Genomic DNA, 20,102 nt, shown 5'->3' on the forward strand with positions numbered 1-20,102 from the left:
AAAAATTTAATTTTTTATTTAAAATAGAAAAAAAATAAAGTCCAACAAATTAGGAAGACAAAAAGCAAAAAAAAACTTTATATTTTCAAATTTTGAAACAAAAAATATTATTTTTTTACCAAGAAGTAGAAAAATAAAGAATTTCAAAAATATCCAATAATAAAATAAATTAAGAAGTTTAAATTATTTAAATTAATTTATTCGATATCTGTGAAAAAATAGCATTATCCGATGAATAAAAAAATAAAAAAAATATTCTTGAAAAAAATTTAGGATTTGAAAAGACAAAATTTATCATTTTTTGAATTTTTAAATTAAAAAATCAAATTTTTTATTTAAAATATAAAAATATAATAAAGTCCAATAATATTAGGTAGACAAAAAAAACATTTAAACTTTTTTATTAATTTTGAAGCTAAAAATATTATTCTTTTACCAAGAAGAAGAAAAATAAAGAATTTCAACAATACCCAATAATAAAAAAATTTAAAAAGTTTAAATTTTTAAACTTAGTTTATTCTATATTTGTGAAAAAATAGAGTTATTCGGCGAATAAAAAAATATAATTTTGAAAAAAAAATTTGGTTTTCAAAAGACAAAATTTATCAATTTTTTAATTTTTAAATTTAAAAATTTAATTTTTTATCTAAAATAGAAAAAAAAAATAAAGTCCAGCAATATTAGGAAGACAAAAAGAAAAAGATGAAAACATTATATTTTCAAATTTTGAAACAGAAAAGATTATTTTTTTACCAATAAGTAGAAAAATAAAGAATTTCAAAAATATCCAATAATAAAAAATTTAAGAAGTTTAAATTTTTAAATTAATTTATTCGTTATCTGTGAAAAAATAGCATTATCCGATGAATAAAAAAATAAAAAAATATTCTTGAAAAAAATTTAGGATTTCAAAAGACAAAATTTATCATTTTTTTGAATTTTTAAATTAAAAATTAAATTTTTTATTTAAAATATAAAAATATAATAAAGTCCAATAATATTAGGTAGACAAAAAAAACATTTAAACTTTTTTTTTTTAATTTTGAAACTAAAAATACTATTCTTTTACCAAGAAGAAGAAAAATAAAGAATTTCAACAATACCCAATAATAAAAAAATTTAAAAAGTTTAAATTTTTAAACTTAGATTATTCTATATTTGTGAAAAAATAGAGTTATTCGGCGAATAAAAAAATATAATTTTGAAAAAAAATTTGGATTTCAAAAGACAAAATTTATCAATTTTTTAATTTTTAAATTTAAAAATTTTATTTTTTATTTAAAATAGAAAAACAAAATAAAGTCCAGCAATATTAGGAAGACAAAAAGAAAAAGATGAAAACATTATATTTTCAAATTTTGAAACAGAAAAGATTATTTTTTTACCAATAAGTAGAAAAATAAAGAATTTCAAAAATATCCAATAATAAAAAATTTAAGAAGTTTAAATTTTTAAATTAATTTATTCGTTATCTGTGAAAAAATAGCATTATCCGATGAATAAAAAAATAAAAAAATATTCTTGAAAAAAATTTAGGATTTCAAAAGACAAAATTTATCATTTTTTGAATTTTTAAACTAAAAAATAAATTTTTTATTTTAAATATAAAAATATAATAAAGTCCAATAATATTAGGTAGACAAAAAAAACATTTAAACTTTTTTTTTAATTTTGAAACTAAAAATATTATTCTTTTACCAAGAAGAAGAAAAATAAAGAATTTCAACAATACCCAATAATAAAAAAATTTAAAAAGTTTAAATTTTTAAACATAGTTTATTCTATATTTGTGAAAAAAATAGAGTTATTCGGTGAATAAAAAAATATATTTTTGAAAAAAAATTTTGGATTTCAAAAGACATAATTCATCAATTTTTTAATTTTTAAATTTAAAAATTTAATTTTTTTAAAATAGAAAAATAAAATAAAGTCCAGCAATATTAGGAAGACAAAAAGAAAAAGATGAAAACTTTATATTTTCAAATTTTGAAACAGAAAAGATTATTTTTTTACCAATAAGTAGAAAAATAAAGAATTTCAAAAATATCCAATAATAAAAAATTTAAGAAGTTTAAATTTTTAAATTAATTTATTCGATATCTGCGAAAAAATAGCATTATACGATGAATAAAAAAATAAAAAATATTCTTGAAAAAAATTTACGATTTCAAAATACAAAATTGATCATTTTTTTGAATTTTAAATTAAAAAATCTAATTTTTTAATTAAAATAGAGAAAATAAAATAAAGTCCAATAATATTTGGTAGACAAAAAAAACATTTAAACTTTTTATTTTTAAATTTTGAAACTAAAAATATTATTCTTTTACCAAGATGTAGAAAAATAAAGAATTTCGACAATACCCAATAATAAAAAAATTTAAAAAGTTTATATTTTTGAAATTAGTTTATTCTATATTTGTGAAAAAATAGCGTTCTTCGGCGAATAAAAAAAATATTTTGAAAAAAAATTTTGAATTTCAGAAGACAAAATTTATTAATTTTTTAATTTTTAAATTTAAAAATTTAATTTTTTATTTAAAATAGAAAAAAAATAAAGTCCAGCAAATTAGGAAGACAAAAAGCAAAAAAAAAACTTTATATTTTCAAATTTTGAAACAAAAAATATTATTTTTTTACCAAGAAGTAGAAAAATAAAGAATTTCAAAAATATCCAATAATAAAATAAATTAAGAAGTTTAAATTATTTAAATTAATTTATTCGATATCTGTGAAAAAATAGCATTATCCGATGAATAAAAAAATAAAAAAAATATTCTTGAAAAAAATTTAGGATTTGAAAAGACAAAATTTATCATTTTTTTGAATTTTTAAATTAAAAAATCAAATTTTTTATTTAAAATATAAAAATATAATAAAGTCCAATAATATTAGGTAGACAAAAAAAACATTTAAACTTTTTTATTAATTTTGAAGCTAAAAATATTATTCTTTTACCAAGAAGAAGAAAAATAAAGAATTTCAACAATACCCAATAATAAAAAAATTTAAAAAGTTTAAATTTTTAAACATAGTTTATTCTATATTTGTGAAAAAAATAGAGTTATTCGGTGAATAAAAAAATATATTTTTGAAAAAAAATTTTGGATTTCAAAAGACATAATTCATCAATTTTTTTAATTTTTAAATTTAAAAATTTAATTTTTTTTTAAAATAGAAAAATAAAATAAAGTCCAGCAATATTAGGAAGACAAAAAGAAAAAGATGAAAACTTTATATTTTCAAATTTTGAAAGAGAAAAGATTATTTTTTTACCAATAAGTAGAAAAATAAAGAATTTCAAAAATATCCAATAATAAAAAATTTAAGAAGTTTAAATTTTTTAAATTAATTTATTCGATATCTGTGAAAAAATAGCATTATCCGATGAATAAAAAAATAAAAAATATTCTTGAAAAAAATTTACGATTTCAAAATACAAAATTTATCATTTTTTTGAATTTTAAATTAAAAAATCTAATTTTTTAATTAAAATAGAGAAAATAAAATAAAGTCCAATAATATTAGGTAGACAAAAAAAACATTTAAACTTTTTATTTTAAATTTGGAAACTAAAAATATTATTCTTTTACCAAGATGTAGAAAAATAAAGAATTTCGACAATACCCAATAATAAAAAAATTTAAATAGTTTATATTTTTGAAATTAGTTTATTCTATATTTGTGAAAAAAATAGCGTTCTTCGGCGAATAAAAAATATATTTTGAAAAAAAATTTGGATTTCAGAAGACAAAATTTATCAATTTTGTAATTTTTAAATTTAAAAATTTAATTTTTTATTTAAAATAGAAAAACAAAATAAAGTCCAGCAATTTAGGAAGACAAAAAGAAAAAGATGAAAACTTTATATTTTCAAATTTTGAAACAGAAAAGATTATTTTTTTACCAAGAAGTAGAAAAATAAAGAATTTCAAAAATATCCAATAATAAAAAAATTTAAGAAGTTTAAATTATTTAAATTAATTTATTCGATATCTGTGAAAAAATAGCATTATCCGATGAATAAAAAAATAAAAAAATATTCTTGAAAAAATTTAGGATTTCAAAAGACAAAATTTATCATTTTTTTGAATTTTTAAATTAAAAAATCAAATTTTTTATTTAAAATATAAAAATATAATAAAGTCCAATAATATTAGGTAGACAAAAAAAACATTTAAACTTTTTTTTTAATTTTGAAGCTAAAAATATTATTCTTTTACCAAGAAGAAGAAAAATAAAGAATTTCAACAATACCCAATAATAAAAAAATTTAAAAAGTTTAAATTTTTAAACATAGTTTATTCTATATTTGTGAAAAAAATAGAGTTATTCGGTGAATAAAAAAATATATTTTTGAAAAAAAATTTTGGATTTCAAAAGACATAATTCATCAATTTTTTTAATTTTTAAATTTAAAAATTGAATTTTTTTTAAAATAGAAAAACAAAATAAAGTCGAGCAATATTAGGAAGACAAAAAGAAAAAGATGAAAACTTTATATTTTCAAATTTTGAAACAGAAAAGATTATTTTTTTACCAATAAGTAGAAAAATAAAGAATTTCAAAAATATCCAATAATAAAAAATTTAAGAAGTTTAAATTTTTTAAATTAATTTATTCGATATCTGTGAAAAAATAGCATTATCCGATAAATAAAAAAATAAAAAATATTCTTGAAAAAAATTTACAATTTCAAAATACAAAATTGATCATTTTTTTGAATATTAAATTAAAAAATCTAATTTTTTAATTAAAATAGAGAAAATAAAATAAAGTCCAATAATATTAGGTAGACAAAAAAAACATTTAAACTTTTTATTTTTAAATTTTGAAACTAAAAATATTATTCTTTTACCAAGATGTAGAAAAATAAAGAATTTCGACAATACCCAATAATAAAAAAATTTAAATAGATTATATTTTTGAAATTAGTTTATTCTATATTTGTGAAAAAAATAGCGTTCTTCGGCGAATAAAAAATATATTTTGAAAAAAAATTTTGGATTTCAGAAGACAAAATTTATCAATTTTGTAATTTTTAAATTTAAAAATTTAATTTTTTATTTAAAATAGAAAAACAAAATAAAGTCCAGCAATTTAGGAAGACAAAAAGAAAAAGATGAAAACTTTATATTTTCAAATTTTGAAACAGAAAAGATTATTTTTTTACCAAGAAGTAGAAAAATAAAGAATTTCAAAAATATCCAATAATAAAAAAAATTTAAGAAGTTTAAATTATTTAAATTAATTTATTCGATATCTGTGAAAAAATAGCATTATCCGATGAATAAAAAAATAAAAAAAAAATATTCTTGAAAAAATTTAGGATTTCAAAAGACAAAATTTATCATTTTTTTGAATTTTTAAATTAAAAAATCAAATTTTTTATTTAAAATATAAAAATATAATAAAGTCCAATAATATTAGGTAGACAAAAAAAACATTTAAACTTTTTTTTTTAATTTTGAAACTAAAAATATTATTCTTTTACCAAGAAGAAGAAAAATAAAGAATTTCAACAATACCCAATAATAAAAAAATTTAAAAAGTTTAAATTTTTAAACATAGTTTATTCTATATTTGTGAAAAAAATAGAGTTATTCGGTGAATAAAAAAAATATATTTTTGAAAAAAAATTTTGGATTTCAAAAGACATAATTCATCAATTTTTTTAATTTTTAAATTTAAAAATTTAATTTTTTTAAAATAGAAAAATAAAATAAAGTCGAGCAATATTAGGAAGACAAAAAGAAAAAGATGAAAACTTTATATTTTCAAATTTTGAAACAGAAAAGATTATTTTTTTACCAATAAGTAGAAAAATAAAGAATTTCAAAAATATCCAATAATAAAAAAATTTAAGAAGTTTAAATTTTTTAAATTAATTTATTCGATATCTGTGAAAAAATAGCATTATCCGATGAATAAGAAAATAAAAAATATTCTTGAAAAAAATTTACGATTTCAAAATACAAAATTTATCATTTTTTGAATTTTAAATTAAAAAATCTAATTTTTTAATTAAAATAGAGAAAATAAAATAAAGTCCAATAATATTAGGTAGAGAAAAAAACATTTAAACTTTTTATTTTTAAATTTTGAAACTAAAAATATTATTCTTTTACCAAGATGTAGAAAAATAAAGAATTTCGACAATACCCAATAATAAAAAAAATTTAAATAGTTTATATTTTTGAAATTAGTTTATTCTATATTTGTGAAAAAAATAGCGTTCTTCGGCGAATAAAAAATATATTTTGAAAAAAAATTTTGGATTTCAGAAGAAAAAATTTATCAATTTTTTAATTTTTAAATTTAAAAATTTAATTTTTTATTTAAAATAGAAAAATAAAATTGTAAGACCCAGAATCTTTGAAAAGTCTTATTATGAGCAAGTCTCAAATCCTACAGTTATTTATAGCCTTAATTTCAGAGATTATTTTATTATAGATAATTAAGGCAAGTTTTGATTTATTGGATTTGAGATAAGTTATGATTATTATCCAATTTTATAATTATTGGATTATTTTCTATATTTAAAATATAAAGTTGATAGTTATGAAATAATAAGGATTTTATATGATTTGGATTAGACAAGTAATATTTTAAATATTATTACTGCTATTTTGGAAAATGAAGAAATTAAGTATATTATTTCTAATTTTTGGATTTGGGCATTTTATTGAAAATAATTTGTGAAATTGATGAGCAAATAGTATTTTCAATGTACAAATAGTGTTGGATTTAATTTGGGTTTCAATTACTATATTATACCTATTTTTATGTGAAATTACTAAAATGCCCCTAACCCTAATTTTTGAAATGATGAAACCCTAATTCCTAAGCATAGCAGCCGCCACCCCTTTCTTCTTCCCTTCAACAAACCTGCAACCCAAAACCTCTCAAGAGAAAAGGAAACAGAGGCAGAAAAATGGAGAGAAGGGAGAGTGTGCCGGCCAGGGAGAGAGAGCTCGCTGCCGCCACAGTCGACCACGCCTGCCGCCTCGCCTCCGCGCCACCACGCCTCGCAGTCGAACCCATTTTCGCTGCTACCACCGTCACGGAGAAGAGGCGTCGAAGAAGGGCCGAGCTCGCGCCTCGTCGCTGCCGTCCTTGGGGCCTCGAGCTGCGTCGCCATCCTTGGTGACCCACGAACCGAGATCACACGCGCGGGGTGGAGGACGACGCTGTTGTCGCCGCTGCTTCTCCCAACGCCGCTACTGCCCGTTGAAGCTGACACCGTCGCGGGTAAGGACTCAGGCGAGAGAGAGGAGGTCACAAAGAAGAGAGCCGCATCCAGTCCCTGAAGCCGCCGCGCCTGGCCTGGTCGGTGAAGCCATGGCCGCCGTCATCGGAACAGAGGGCGAGAGAAAGACAGAGAGCTTGCGGTGGGGGAAAAGACAGGCGCCGCCGTGCTGCACGAAGCTATTGCCGCCGCTCCTGCCGCCGGTAAGCCTCGGTTAGCACCGCCGAAGTTCTGGCCATCACCATTGTTGAGGAAGCTCACCGGAGTTGCTGGAGGCTGTCGCCGCTCCGCCTGGTTATGTTGAGTCGCGCCGCGGTGCCTGGCCGCCGAAAAAATCCGCTGCAGTCACTGAAAAACTCTGCCGGTAAGGGTTTTTGAATTCGGTCTTCATTCGTTTAAGATTTTGGAAGCTTTAACGTCTCTGTATGTGGGTTCCAGGCGCCATTGCCGGAGTCCTGTCACCGCTACTACTTGAGGTGGCTGCCGGGCTGCTGCCAAACCGGTCCGGAAACCGCCGCTGTTCCGGTTCAGCTGTTCCTTCTTATTTGCGGTAAGCGTTTACGTTTCGATAACCCCTTTAGTCGCTGTCCTGTTAAACGTTGAGGTATTGTAGCATTCGTTGTTATGAGAGTTAATCCCATTTGTTACGTATTGCGATTAGAGTTGATGTGGTTACTGCAAAAGTGAGCAAAGCTGTGGTTCAAGCTGCCGGTGATTTCGGGATGAGGCGAAAAGGACTCTGTGAGACGTTTGGGTTATGGATTTGCGTTTTGAGGTAGGGGTGCTTTCCAAAAACTATGTTTTGTGTATTGGAATTATTACATATGGATACTGATGTGAGATATTGTGTATTTGGTGATTGTATCTGCCTTATGTATTATTTGATTGACTTGAATGATTATGGATGTTGGTTTGGCTGAGTTGTTGTGCGGCTTTGTGAAATATAATGTTTTGGAGTTGATTCTTTAAAGATTTGAAATCTGAGATTAAACCGTTGAGGATTGGTTTGAATTGAGTCAATTATTTCAATGATGTGGAAAGTCGAATGCACTTCTGAATTCAGCCTGGTTTATTTTAATTGATTTGGTTTTGGACAAATGATTTGTTATTGAACCGTTTCTTTAAAGCTTTGGAAATGAGTTATATCGATTGATATTGAGTTGATTTTGAAATGGTATCCTTGAGATACGCCACTGAGGCGATTGTTGGATTTATCCTGCTTTGAATTGATTTCTGGTTTTGTGTTGTTGAAAAGGAATGAGGAACGGTTTAGCTGGGACCCGAACCGGGTGGCAAAAGTCCAAGTTTTAGGGGAGGTGCTGCCGAAATTTTTATAAAATCTTAGTCTTGTTTGAAAGGTTATTTAAAAAGGGTTGAATTTGAGAAATTGTATTATTTGATTTATTAAGAGGATATTTATGTTTTCAAGCTTAATTTACTTGATGAACCTTATACGCTGAGTTTGGCTTATTTAGAACTGAACTATTGTTACCGTTTGAATCACTGAAGGAAAGAATGATGCTTTAATATTGATTTCAATATAAAAAAGGAGTTTTTAGTGATTTTTAAAGGAACCTAGACTTTTGATTGAGTAATCAATTTTGAGCCATTTTGGAAGAGTTGGAAAAATGGGTTCCAAAAAGAAATCTGAACGCGGTTTGATTCAAATGAACCGGTTCCATTTCAATGAGTTGATTTTTGGACCGGGTTGGAACTTGTGATCTTGTATGGTTCGGTTTCAGAATAAACTCAGTTTTATTTATTTGAACCGAGAATTTATGATTTTAAGAGTTTCAATGAATTTTAAGGAATTGATGTAAGATGACCTTCCCTAAAGGCTTGGGACTCTGCCGAGAAATTTTGTTATAAAATCCCATTGTTAGGTGGGTGGTTTTGAATACTTTGAAATAAATCTTTACCTTTCCATGGTTCTGGAAGTTTTGGAAAGAAAATGCCGAGAGTGGCTTTGTTTTAAAGAAAGGGGACTCACTTTGAATAAATTTGGCTTATGAGCCTGAGATGATTTGAGAAACGAGATTTCTAAAGCCAAGGCTGAAAAGAGTTGAAACTTGATTTCAAAGTGAGATGATTTGAGAAAAAGTGATTTATGGCTTAAATGCCGATTTTACGAATTGATGATGTTGAATGTGGAAGTGTTATTTTATTGTGAGCCGGAATGGCTGTGTATGCTATGAATATTGGCTAGTTCTGGATTGAACCATGAGCCGGAATGGCTGTGTATGCTATGAATATTGGCTGGTTCTGGACTGAACCGTGAGCCGGATGGCTGAGATGGATGTTGATCCACGAATGAGAATGAATGCATGTATATGCTGAATTGTTGATATTGTGAGTTGCACTTCCACTATCTGAGATACAAGTTTCTCTGGGTAGTAGCAGTGGCTAGCCACCACGTGCTCCAGGTTGAGACTTGATACTCTGTTGACCCTATGTCGTAAGTGTGGCCGGGCACTGTGAAAGTCCCGGATGAGCTCGCCCCCGAAATATTCACCAGTTAGGGTGATGGATAAGGATCATGTTTATGATCAAGTTTATGAGGAGTATAACTCGAGTTGGGGATGCGCGACAGAGGGACAGTCCAATGGTTAGCTACCAGGACTTGTCGGGTTGGCTCTATAACCGACAGATGATATCATCAGCCACTAGGGACAGGCATGCATCATATGTATCTATGTGACATTGTTTGGGTATGCATATTGTACTTGGTTTGCCTATGTGATTAACTGCTAATTGTTTTACTTGCAATAACTGTTTGTTTGTGTTTGCATCTTCCTACTTGTGTTTGCATCTGGAACTCTGTTGGTTTGTGGTGGATTGGTTGTGGTTGGATTGTTTGGGCCTAGGGCCGTGGTTGAATGAGATGGACCGATGGTTGATTTCAGTTTTGTGGTTCTGGTTTGGAATAAGATATGAAAGGTTATTTTGGTTCAGTATAGATAAACCTTTTTGAAATGCTTTGATGTTTTGAGAATTGAACAGTTCCTCTTTCAGAAAGGATTTCTGACTTTACTTTTATTGTAAACTGTTGTTTTTGAAAGGAGGCATAAGATGGTTATTAATCACTGGTACGGTTTATCTTCATGTATCCTATTACAGTAATTCCCAAAAACCCTCTACTGAGAACCCTTTCGAGGATGATGTTCTCACCCCCTACATTTTTTCCCTTTCAGGATTTGGGCGCAGAAGTTATGAAGAGTTTAATTATTTGTTATTGAGATGCTCTGTATTGCTTTAGATTATTATTTTTGTACCCTCGCCTTTATCTTGATATATTCTGTGAGAGGGATAGGAATTGTACTGGATAATGTTTGTAATATTATTTATATATATGGATGTACTCTTTATGAGTTTCTGTAAGTTGTATGGTATGTATGGACGTACGTTGTATGGCGAAAGTATTTTTGGGAATGGTATTGCGGTTTAAAGTTTTTAAACAGGCTCATATTTTAGTATTAAATAGTATAAGCGTCGTCGTAATGTCCGAGCTATCAGAGTTGCGTAGCCGGAAGCGTGAGCTTTGGTAGTTAGGGTGTTACATTATGGTATCAGAGCAGTCCTTCCTGTATAGCCTGAGGAATGGACCGACTATGCTTCAGTTGCATACTCTGAGCGTTTGTCATGTATTAGGTCTTGTCGAATGACGAGAATTAGAGCTTTATGCACATGACGGTCTATTGATTAATGTGTTAGTCTTGCATTGCATAATTCTTGGTATTAAGTTTGGCCAGCTTAATACTAGTGAATTTTGCATATGAAAGCACTAATGAGTTATCATAGATGAAATCCGAGTTTTGAGTTAAGCGAATCGCGGGTTCTGGGAACGTTGAAAACTTTTCTCGAGGCTGCTCAGTTATGTGTCTTGAATTCTGTTCGAGTCGACCTATTCTTTCGTATCCTAACTTGAAGTTCTTGGTTACTAATCCTTTTGAAAAGTAGCTTGATTTTTCAACTTTATTCCTCCATTCATATGCATTCCTATTTGAACTTAATTGCATATGCTTGTTTGGAATCCTTGTTGCATCTATCTTCCTCGGTTTGAGTTCTTCTTGATTCACGTATTCTTTGATATAGCTTTGAACTTGTCATGATGCGCTGTGCCTTTTAACTCTGAGATTCTGAGTCCATTATTAGAGAAATTATTGATTCAGTTTTTCTCTTATTTGACAGTGAGCACAGCCAATTGAGGTTTTATAAAAATTGCTGTTGATTAGATATATATTTATCTATGTATAAAACTTTAAGAATTCTTATACATTTTGACACCTAATTATTTCTAATACCTCGCCTATACTTTTACTGATTTACGGAACTGCATTTATTTTAAAATATAATTTGACTTTCTAGTAATTTTACTATAGTTCCAATGCACATTTTCATTTGATTAGGTATTTGAATATTTTTCAAAATTTTGAAAAGAAAGGATTTACCACTTTTGTCTCGGTTGAGTTTTGTTTGATAAGCTTTACTTAACTTATTTTGAATTGAGTTTGATTTAGCATGCTATATGGTTTATGTTATGCCATTGTTGTTCTTTTAAGAATGTTGGACTCATAGCTTTTTATCTCCATGAACGTCATGTTTGACTTTATTTTTAACTAATCTTTTACATCTTGTGAACGCTATCATTGATCTTGGCTTGTCCTTTCTTGTGAATCTCATCCGTGTGTGAGTCAGTTTGATTTGTTTCAAATTAGTGCATTGTTTATTCTCTCATTTTCTTTACAAGAGTTTTTAGTTAAAGATTTATCCTTAAGAAGTTACTGATGATTGAGTTGTCTTTTCCTATGATTTTTGTATTCTTTTGAATCAACTGAAAGCTGGTTTGATGTCTCACACCTAGTGGATCTTGTTTTAACTATTTTGATTTAAGATTATTTCTTTTATGGCTTGATTCTTTTTAAGTACATTTCAAGTATACTTTTGGAGTTTTGTTTTGAACTTTTTAAAGAAGTTTTCAATTCTCTTGGAAGAAATACAAAACGAAATTTACTTTCTGTTGCTTGGTTATGATTGAAACCATTGTTCAAATTTTGGCAAAGTTGTTTTAAAGTTGGCATGCGCTATTGTAAATAAAGTTTTGAAGAACTTCCTTGTTTAGTGGAAACCTGTTCATTTGTAACGCACCACTTATTTCTTTTACCAATTTATGAGCAAATTTCTACCTCGGATCTTTTTTTCTAAATATAGTTTAATTTTCTGTTTCGTCCTTGCTATAATTGTTATACACGCTTGTTTGAATATGGATTTTGAGAATTTTTGAACGAGCATTTGATTTCTCTTCCGAGTTTTATGATTACCTTTGGTTAAGTTGTGCACCTAATTATCTTTCTAAAATATTTGAGGAGAAATTTTTATCCTTTAGCCAAACTTGTGTGCACCTTGTTTTTAAAATTCTGCATGATCTGTTTCAACATAAAATTGTATTACAGCAAAGCCACGTTATTGCTTTTGTTATTCTCTTGGAGAATGTTTGTTACTTAACTTTTCTTCTGAATTACGAAGTGATTTTTTTTGCAAGTTTTCGATTCTTTTGTGAACAATGCATTCGGAAGTATTTTAATTATGCTCTTGAGTTCTGTGAGCTTGGCTTGGATCTGAGATATTCTTTTCTGTAACCTCTTATTTCTTCGACTCATCTTGAAATTGTTTCAAACTAATGCGCTGATTCTCCTTCCTATTGATCCTATTGAATTTCCTTGATCCAAGGGTTATCTTGAAGTTGTCAATTGAATTGAGTCTAGCAAACTTCATTGCTTGAGTGTCCTTGTTTATTTGGAATTGGATACATTCTCTCAAGTCTTTGAGTACTATCCTTGACATTTGACTCTCCTTTTTAAATCTTGTATCCTTCTGAGTAGACTCGAGAATTGTTTTGATATCACGTGCGACTTGTAGACGTAGTAACGTGATACGTTAGTTCTTTAAGACGTGATGTGTATACGGAAGTTGAAGCGGTAGGTGTGCAACGTATGAGTTGTGGGCGTTTTGTTCCTTGCGAACGGATTTGTGGTTGTCAGGCTAATGATCAAAATTGGGGTTTGTAAAGTGCTTGATGGAGTTGGAAAGTTGAACCTTTGAGGTTGATATGAGATTAGTGTGCGGAGGTTAAGCACGTCGTTTTAACTCCATCCTGTTTTATAGCCTTTGATGCTTTGCCCTTCTATCACATGTTTGACCCATGCTAACTTTTGCATTGAGCCTACCTTGTAACGTTTGCTTTGCAATCACACTCCTACCTTTACATCCTTAACCTCATGACAATCAAAGTATTTGAAAATCGTATATGTGATTATATTTTGAGATATTTTTGCTTCTTCCTTAAATGTGTTCAAGGGTGAACTGTTATGGAATTTCTTTCATTTTTGTATCAATTTTCGAGGGCGAAAATTTTTATAAGGTGGGTAGAATGTAAGACCCAGAATCTTTGAAAAGTCTTATTATGAGCAAGTCTCAAATCCTACAGTTATTTATAGCCTTAATTTCAGAGATTATTTTATTATAGATAATTAAGGCAAGTTTTGATTTATTGGATTTGAGATAAGTTATGATTATTATCCAATTTTATAATTATTGGATTATTTTCTATATTTAAAATATAAAGTTGATAGTTATGAAATAATAAGGATTTTATATGATTTGGATTAGACAAGTAATATTTTAAATATTATTACTGCTATTTTGGAAAATGAAGAAATTAAGTATATTATTTCTAATTTTTGGATTTGGGCATTTTATTGAAAATAATTTGTGAAATTGATGAGCAAATAGTATTTTCAATGTACAAATAGTGTTGGATTTAATTTGGGTTTCAATTACTATATTATACCTATTTTTATGTGAAATTACTAAAATGCCCCTAACCCTAATTTTTGAAATGATGAAACCCTAATTCCTAAGCATAGCAGCCGCCACCCCTTTCTTCTTCCCTTCAACAAACCTGCAACCCAAAACCTCTCAAGAGAAAAGGAAACAGAGGCAGAAAAATGGAGAGAAGGGAGAGTGTGCCGGCCAGGGAGAGAGAGCTCGCTGCCGCCACAGTCGACCACGCCTGCCGCCTCGCCTCCGCGCCACCACGCCTCGCAGTCGAACCCATTTTCGCTGCTACCACCGTCACGGAGAAGAGGCGTCGAAGAAGGGCCGAGCTCGCGCCTCGTCGCTGCCGTCCTTGGGGCCTCGAGCTGCGTCGCCATCCTTGGTGACCCACGAACCGAGATCACACGCGCGGGGTGGAGGACGACGCTGTTGTCGCCGCTGCTTCTCCCAACGCCGCTACTGCCCGTTGAAGCTGACACCGTCGCGGGTAAGGACTCAGGCGAGAGAGAGGAGGTCACAAAGAAGAGAGCCGCATCCAGTCCCTGAAGCCGCCGCGCCTGGCCTGGTCGGTGAAGCCATGGCCGCCGTCATCGGAACAGAGGGCGAGAGAAAGACAGAGAGCTTGCGGTGGGGGAAAAGACAGGCGCCGCCGTGCTGCACGAAGCTATTGCCGCCGCTCCTGCCGCCGGTAAGCCTCGGTTAGCACCGCCGAAGTTCTGGCCATCACCATTGTTGAGGAAGCTCACCGGAGTTGCTGGAGGCTGTCGCCGCTCCGCCTGGTTATGTTGAGTCGCGCCGCGGTGCCTGGCCGCCGAAAAAATCCGCTGCAGTCACTGAAAAACTCTGCCGGTAAGGGTTTTTGAATTCGGTCTTCATTCGTTTAAGATTTTGGAAGCTTTAACGTCTCTGTATGTGGGTTCCAGGCGCCATTGCCGGAGTCCTGTCACCGCTACTACTTGAGGTGGCTGCCGGGCTGCTGCCAAACCGGTCCGGAAACCGCTGCTGTTCCGGTTCAGCTGTTCCTTCTTATTTGCGGTAAGCGTTTACGTTCCGATAACCCCTTTAGTCATTGTCCTGTTAAACGTTGAGGTATTATAGCGTTCGTTGTTATGAGAGTTAATCCCATTTGATACGTATTGCGATTAGAGTTGATGTGGTTACTGCAAAAGTGAGCAAAGCTGTGGTTCAAGCTGCCGGTGATTTCGGGATGAGGCGAAAAGGACTCTGTGAGACGTTTGGGTTATGGATTTGCGTTTTGAGGTAGGGGTGCTTTCCAAAAACTATGTTTTGTGTATTGGAATTATTACATATGGATACTGATGTGAGATATTGTGTATTTGGTGATTGTATCTGCCTTATGTATTATTTGATTGACTTGAATGATTATGGATGTTGGTTTGGCTGAGTTGTTGTGCGGCTTTGTGAAATATAATGTTTTGGAGTTGATTCTTTAAAGATTTGAAATCTGAGATTAAACCGTTGAGGATTGGTTTGAATTGAGTCAATTATTTCAATGATGTGGAAAGTCGAATGCACTTCTGAATTCAGCCTGGTTTATTTTAATTGATTTGGTTTTGGACAAATGATTTGTTATTGAACCGTTTCTTTAAAGCTTTGGAAATGAGTTATATCGATTGATATTGAGTTGATTTTGAAATGGTATCCTTGAGATACGCCACTGAGGCGATTGTTGGATTTATCCTGCTTTGAATTGATTTCTGGTTTTGTGTTGTTGAAAAGGAATGAGGAACGGTTTAGCTGGGACCCGAACCGAATGGCAAAAGTCCAAGTTTTAGGGGAGGTGCTGCCGAAATTTTTATAAAATCTTAGTCTTGTTTGAAAGGTTATTTAAAAAGGGTTGAATTTGAGAAATTGTATTATTTGATTTATTAAGAGGATATTTATGTTTTCAAGCTTAATTTACTTGATGAACCTTATACGCTGAGTTTGGCTTATTTAGAACTGAACTATTGTTACCGTTTGAATCACTGAAGGAAAGAATGATGCTTTAATATTGATTTCAATATAAAAAAGGAGTTTTTAGTGATTTTTAAAGGAACCTAGACTTTTGATTGAGTAATCAATTTTGAGCCATTTTGGAAGAGTTGGAAAAATGGGTTCCAAAAAGAAATCTGAACGCGGTTTGATTCAAATGAACCGGTTCCATTTCAATGAGTTGATTTCTGGACCGGGTTGGAACTTGTGATCTTGTATGGTTCGGTTTCAGAATAAACTCAGTTTTATTTATTTGAACCGAGAATTTATGATTTTAAGAGTTTCAATGAATTTTAAGGAATTGATGTAAGATGACCTTCCCTAAAGGCTTGGGACTCTGCCGAGAAATTTTGTTATAAAATCCCATTGTTAGGTGGGTGGTTTTGAATACTTTGAAATAAATCTTTACCTTTCCATGGTTCTGGAAGTTTTGGAAAGAAAATACCGAGAGTGGCTTTGTTTTAAAGAAAGGGGACTCACTTTGAATAAATTTGGCTTATGAGCCTGAGATGATTTGAGAAACGAGATTTCTAAAGCCAAGGCTGAAAAGAGTTGAAACTTGATTTCAAAGTGAGATGATTTGAGAAAAAGTGATTTATGGCTTAAATGCCGATTTTACGAATTGATGATGTTGAATGTGGAAGTGTTGTTTTGTTGTGAGCCGGAATGGCTGTGTATGCTATGAATATTGGCTGGTTCTGGATTGAACCGTGAGCCGGAATGGCTGTGTATGCTATGAATATTGGCTGGTTCTGGACTGAACCGTGAGCCGGATGGCTGAGATGGATGTTGATCCACGAATGAGAATAAATGCATGTATATGCTGAATTGTTGATAATTGTGAGTTGCACTTCCACTATCTGAGATACAAGTTTCCCTGGGTAGTAGCAGTGGCTAGCCACCACGTGCTCCAGGTTGAGACTTGATACTCTGTTGACCCTATGTCGTAAGTGTGGCCGGGCACTGTGAAAGTCCCGGATGAGCTCGCCCCCGAAATATTCACCAGTTAGGGTGATGGATAAGGATCATGTTTATGATCAAGTTTATGATGAGTATAACTCAAGTTGGGGATGCGCGACAGAGGGACAGTCCAATGGTTAGCTACCAGGACTTGTCGGGTTGGCTCTATAACCGACAGATGATATCATCAGCCACTAGGGACAGGCATGCATCATATGCATCTATGTGACATTGTTTGGGTATGCATATTGTACTTGGTTTGCCTATGTGATTAACTGCTAATTGTTCTACTTGCAATAACTGTTTGTTTGTGTTTGCATCTTCCTACTTGTGTTTGCATCTGGAACTCTGTTGGTTTGTGGTGGATTGGTTGTGGTTGGATTGTTTGGGCCTAGGGCCGTGGTTGAATGAGATGGACCGATGGTTGATTTCAGTTTTGTGGTTCTGGTTTGGAATAAGATATGAAAGGTTATTTTGGTTCAGTATAGATAAACCTTTTTGAAATGCTTTGATGTTTTGAGAATTGAACAGTTCCTCTTTCAGAAAGGATTTCTGACTTTACTTTTATTGTAAACTGTTGTTTTTGAAAAGAGGCATAAGATGGTTATTAATCACTGGTACGGTTTATCTTCATGTATCCTATTACAGTAATTCCCAAAAACCCTCTACTGAGAACCCTTTCGAGGATGATGTTCTCACCCCCTACATTTTTCCCCTTTCAGGATTTGGGCGCAGAAGTTATGAAGAGTTTAATTATTTGTTATTGAGATGCTCTTTTTTGCTTTAGATTATTATTTTTGTACCCCGGCCTTTATCTTGATATATTCTATGAGAGGGATAGGAATTGTACTGGATAATGTTTGTAATATTATTTATATATATGTATGCATATATATATATATGGATGTACCCTTTATGAGTTTCTGTAAGTTGTATGGTATGTATGGACGTACGTTGTATGGCGAAAGTATTTTTGGGAATGGTATTGCGGTTTAAAGTTTTTAAACAGGCTCATATTTTAGTATTAAATAGTATAAGTGTCGTTGTAATGTCCGAGCTATCAGAGTTGCGCAGCCGGAAGCGTGAGCTTTGGTAGTTAGGGTGTTACAAAAATAAAGTCCAGCAAATTAGGAAGACAAAAAGAAAAAGATGAAAACTTTATATTTTCAAATTTTGAAACAGAAAAGATTATTTTTTTACCAAGAAGTAGAAAAATAAAAATTTAAAAAATATCCAATAATAAAAAAATTTAAGAAGTTTAAATTATTTAAATTAATTTATTCGATATCTGTGAAAAAATAGCATTATCCGATGAATAAAAAAATAAAAAAATATTCTTGAAAAAAATTTAGGATTTCAAAAGACAAAATTTATCATTTTTTTGAATTTTTAAATTAAAAAATCAAATTTTTTATTTAAAATATAAAAATATAATAAAGTCCAATAATATTATTAGGTAGACAAAAAAACATTTAAATTTTTTTAATTTTGAAACTAAAAATATTATTCTTTTACCAAGAAGTAGAAAAATAAAGAATTTCAACAATACCCAATAATAAAAAATTTAAAAAGTTTAAATTTTTAAACTAGTTTATTCTATATTTGTGAAAAAAATAGAGTTATTCGGTGAATAAAAAAATATATTTTTGAAAAAAAATTTTGGATTTCAAAAGACATAATTTATCAATTTTTTAATTTTTAAATTTAAAAATTTAATTTTTTTAAAATAGAAAAATAAAATAAAGTCCAGCAATATTAGGAAGACAAAAAGAAAAAGATGAAAACTTTATATTTTCAAATTTTGAAACAGAAAAGATTATTTTTTTACCAAGAAGTAGAAAAATAAAGAATTTCAAAAATATCCAATAATAAAAAAATTTAAGAAGTTTAAATTTTTTAAATTAATTTATTCGATATCTGTGAAAAAATAGCATTATCCGATGAATAAAAAATAAAAAAATATTCTTGAAAAAAATTTAGGATTTCAAAAGACAAAATTTATCATTTTTTGAATTTTAAATTAAAAAATCTAATTTTTTATTTAAAAAAAAAATAAATAAAGTCCAATAATATTAGGTAGACAAAAAAAACATTTAAACTTTTTTTTTAAATTTTGAAACTAAAAATATTATTCTTTTACCAAGAAGTAGAAAAATAAAGAATTTCAACAATACCCAATAATAAAAAAATTTAAAAAGTTTAAATTTTAAAATTAGTTTATTCTATATTTGTGAAAAAAATAGAGTTATTCGGTGAATAAAAAAATATATTTTTGAAAAAAAATTTTGGATTTCAAAAGACATAATTATCAATTTTTTTAATTTTTAAATGTAAAAATTTAATTTTTTTTAAAATAGAAAAATAAAATAAAGTCCAGCAATATTAGGAAGACAAAAAGAAAAAGATGAAAACTTATATCTTTAAATTTTGAAACAGAAAAGATTATTTTTTTACCAAGAAGTAGAAAAATAAAGAATTTCAAAAATATCCAATAATAAAAAAATTTAAGAAGTTTAAATTTTTTAAATTAATTTATTCGATATCTGTGAAAAAATAGCATTATCTGATGAATAAAAAATAAAAAATATTCTGAAAAAAATTTACGATTCAAAAGACAAAATTTATCATTTTTTGAATTTTAAATTAAAAATCAAATTTTTATTTAAAATAAAAAATAAATAAAGTCCAATAATATTAGGTAGACAAAAAAAACATTTAAACATTTTTTTTTAAATTTTGAAACTAAAAATATTATTCTTTTACCAAGAAGTAGAAAAATAAAGAATTTCAACAATACCCAATAATAAAAAAATTTAAAAAGTTTAAATTTTAAAATTAGTTTATTCTATATTTGTGAAAAAAATAGAGTTATTCAGTGAATAAAAAAATATATTTTTGAAAAAAAATTTTGGATTTCAAAAGACATAATTTATCAATTTTTTAATTTTTAAATTTAAAAATTTAATTTTTTTTAAAATAGAAAAATAAATAAAGTCCAGCAATATTAGGAAGACAAAAAGAAAAAGATGAAAACTTTATATTTTAAATTTTGAAACAAAAAGAT

At 29.1% G+C, this 20,102-nt stretch overlaps 2 protein-coding genes across 5 annotated transcripts; both read left to right on the forward strand.

Annotated features, from left to right (window-relative positions):
• The first annotated feature begins 6,827 nt into the window (after window positions 1-6,827).
• On the forward strand, window positions 6,828-10,704 carry LOC114924612 (uncharacterized). 3 transcript variants are annotated; one of them, XM_029289665.2, is made up of 5 exons: window positions 6,828-7,613; window positions 7,688-7,799; window positions 7,911-8,024; window positions 10,309-10,335; window positions 10,441-10,704. In XM_029289665.2, exons 1-5 carry the CDS (start codon window positions 7,547-7,549, stop codon window positions 10,460-10,462), a joined length of 342 nt encoding a protein of 113 aa, XP_029145498.1. In that variant the 5' UTR covers window positions 6,828-7,546; the 3' UTR covers window positions 10,463-10,704. The 3 variants fall into 3 exon arrangements, with proteins under 3 accessions (XP_029145498.1, XP_072060967.1, XP_072060966.1); XM_072204866.1 differs by lacking the exon at window positions 10,309-10,335; XM_072204865.1 differs by lacking the exons at window positions 10,309-10,335; window positions 10,441-10,704 and adding an exon at window positions 8,505-8,829.
• Window positions 10,705-14,177: 3,473 nt separating this feature from the next.
• LOC112715621 (uncharacterized) lies at window positions 14,178-18,044 on the forward strand. Of its 2 annotated transcripts, none has more exons than XM_025767393.3 (4): window positions 14,178-14,932; window positions 15,007-15,118; window positions 15,230-15,343; window positions 17,761-18,044. In XM_025767393.3, exons 1-4 carry the CDS (start codon window positions 14,866-14,868, stop codon window positions 17,780-17,782), a joined length of 315 nt encoding a protein of 104 aa, XP_025623178.1. In that variant the 5' UTR covers window positions 14,178-14,865; the 3' UTR covers window positions 17,783-18,044. The 2 variants fall into 2 exon arrangements, with proteins under 2 accessions (XP_025623178.1, XP_025623177.1); XM_025767392.3 differs by lacking the exon at window positions 17,761-18,044 and adding an exon at window positions 15,824-16,081 and having other exon boundaries at window positions 14,180-14,932.
• Window positions 18,045-20,102: the final 2,058 nt, after the last annotated feature.

The sequence above is a fragment of the Arachis hypogaea genome, chromosome 10, assembly GCF_003086295.3.
Source record: "Arachis hypogaea cultivar Tifrunner chromosome 10, arahy.Tifrunner.gnm2.J5K5, whole genome shotgun sequence".
Lineage (NCBI taxonomy): Eukaryota > Viridiplantae > Streptophyta > Magnoliopsida > Fabales > Fabaceae > Arachis > Arachis hypogaea.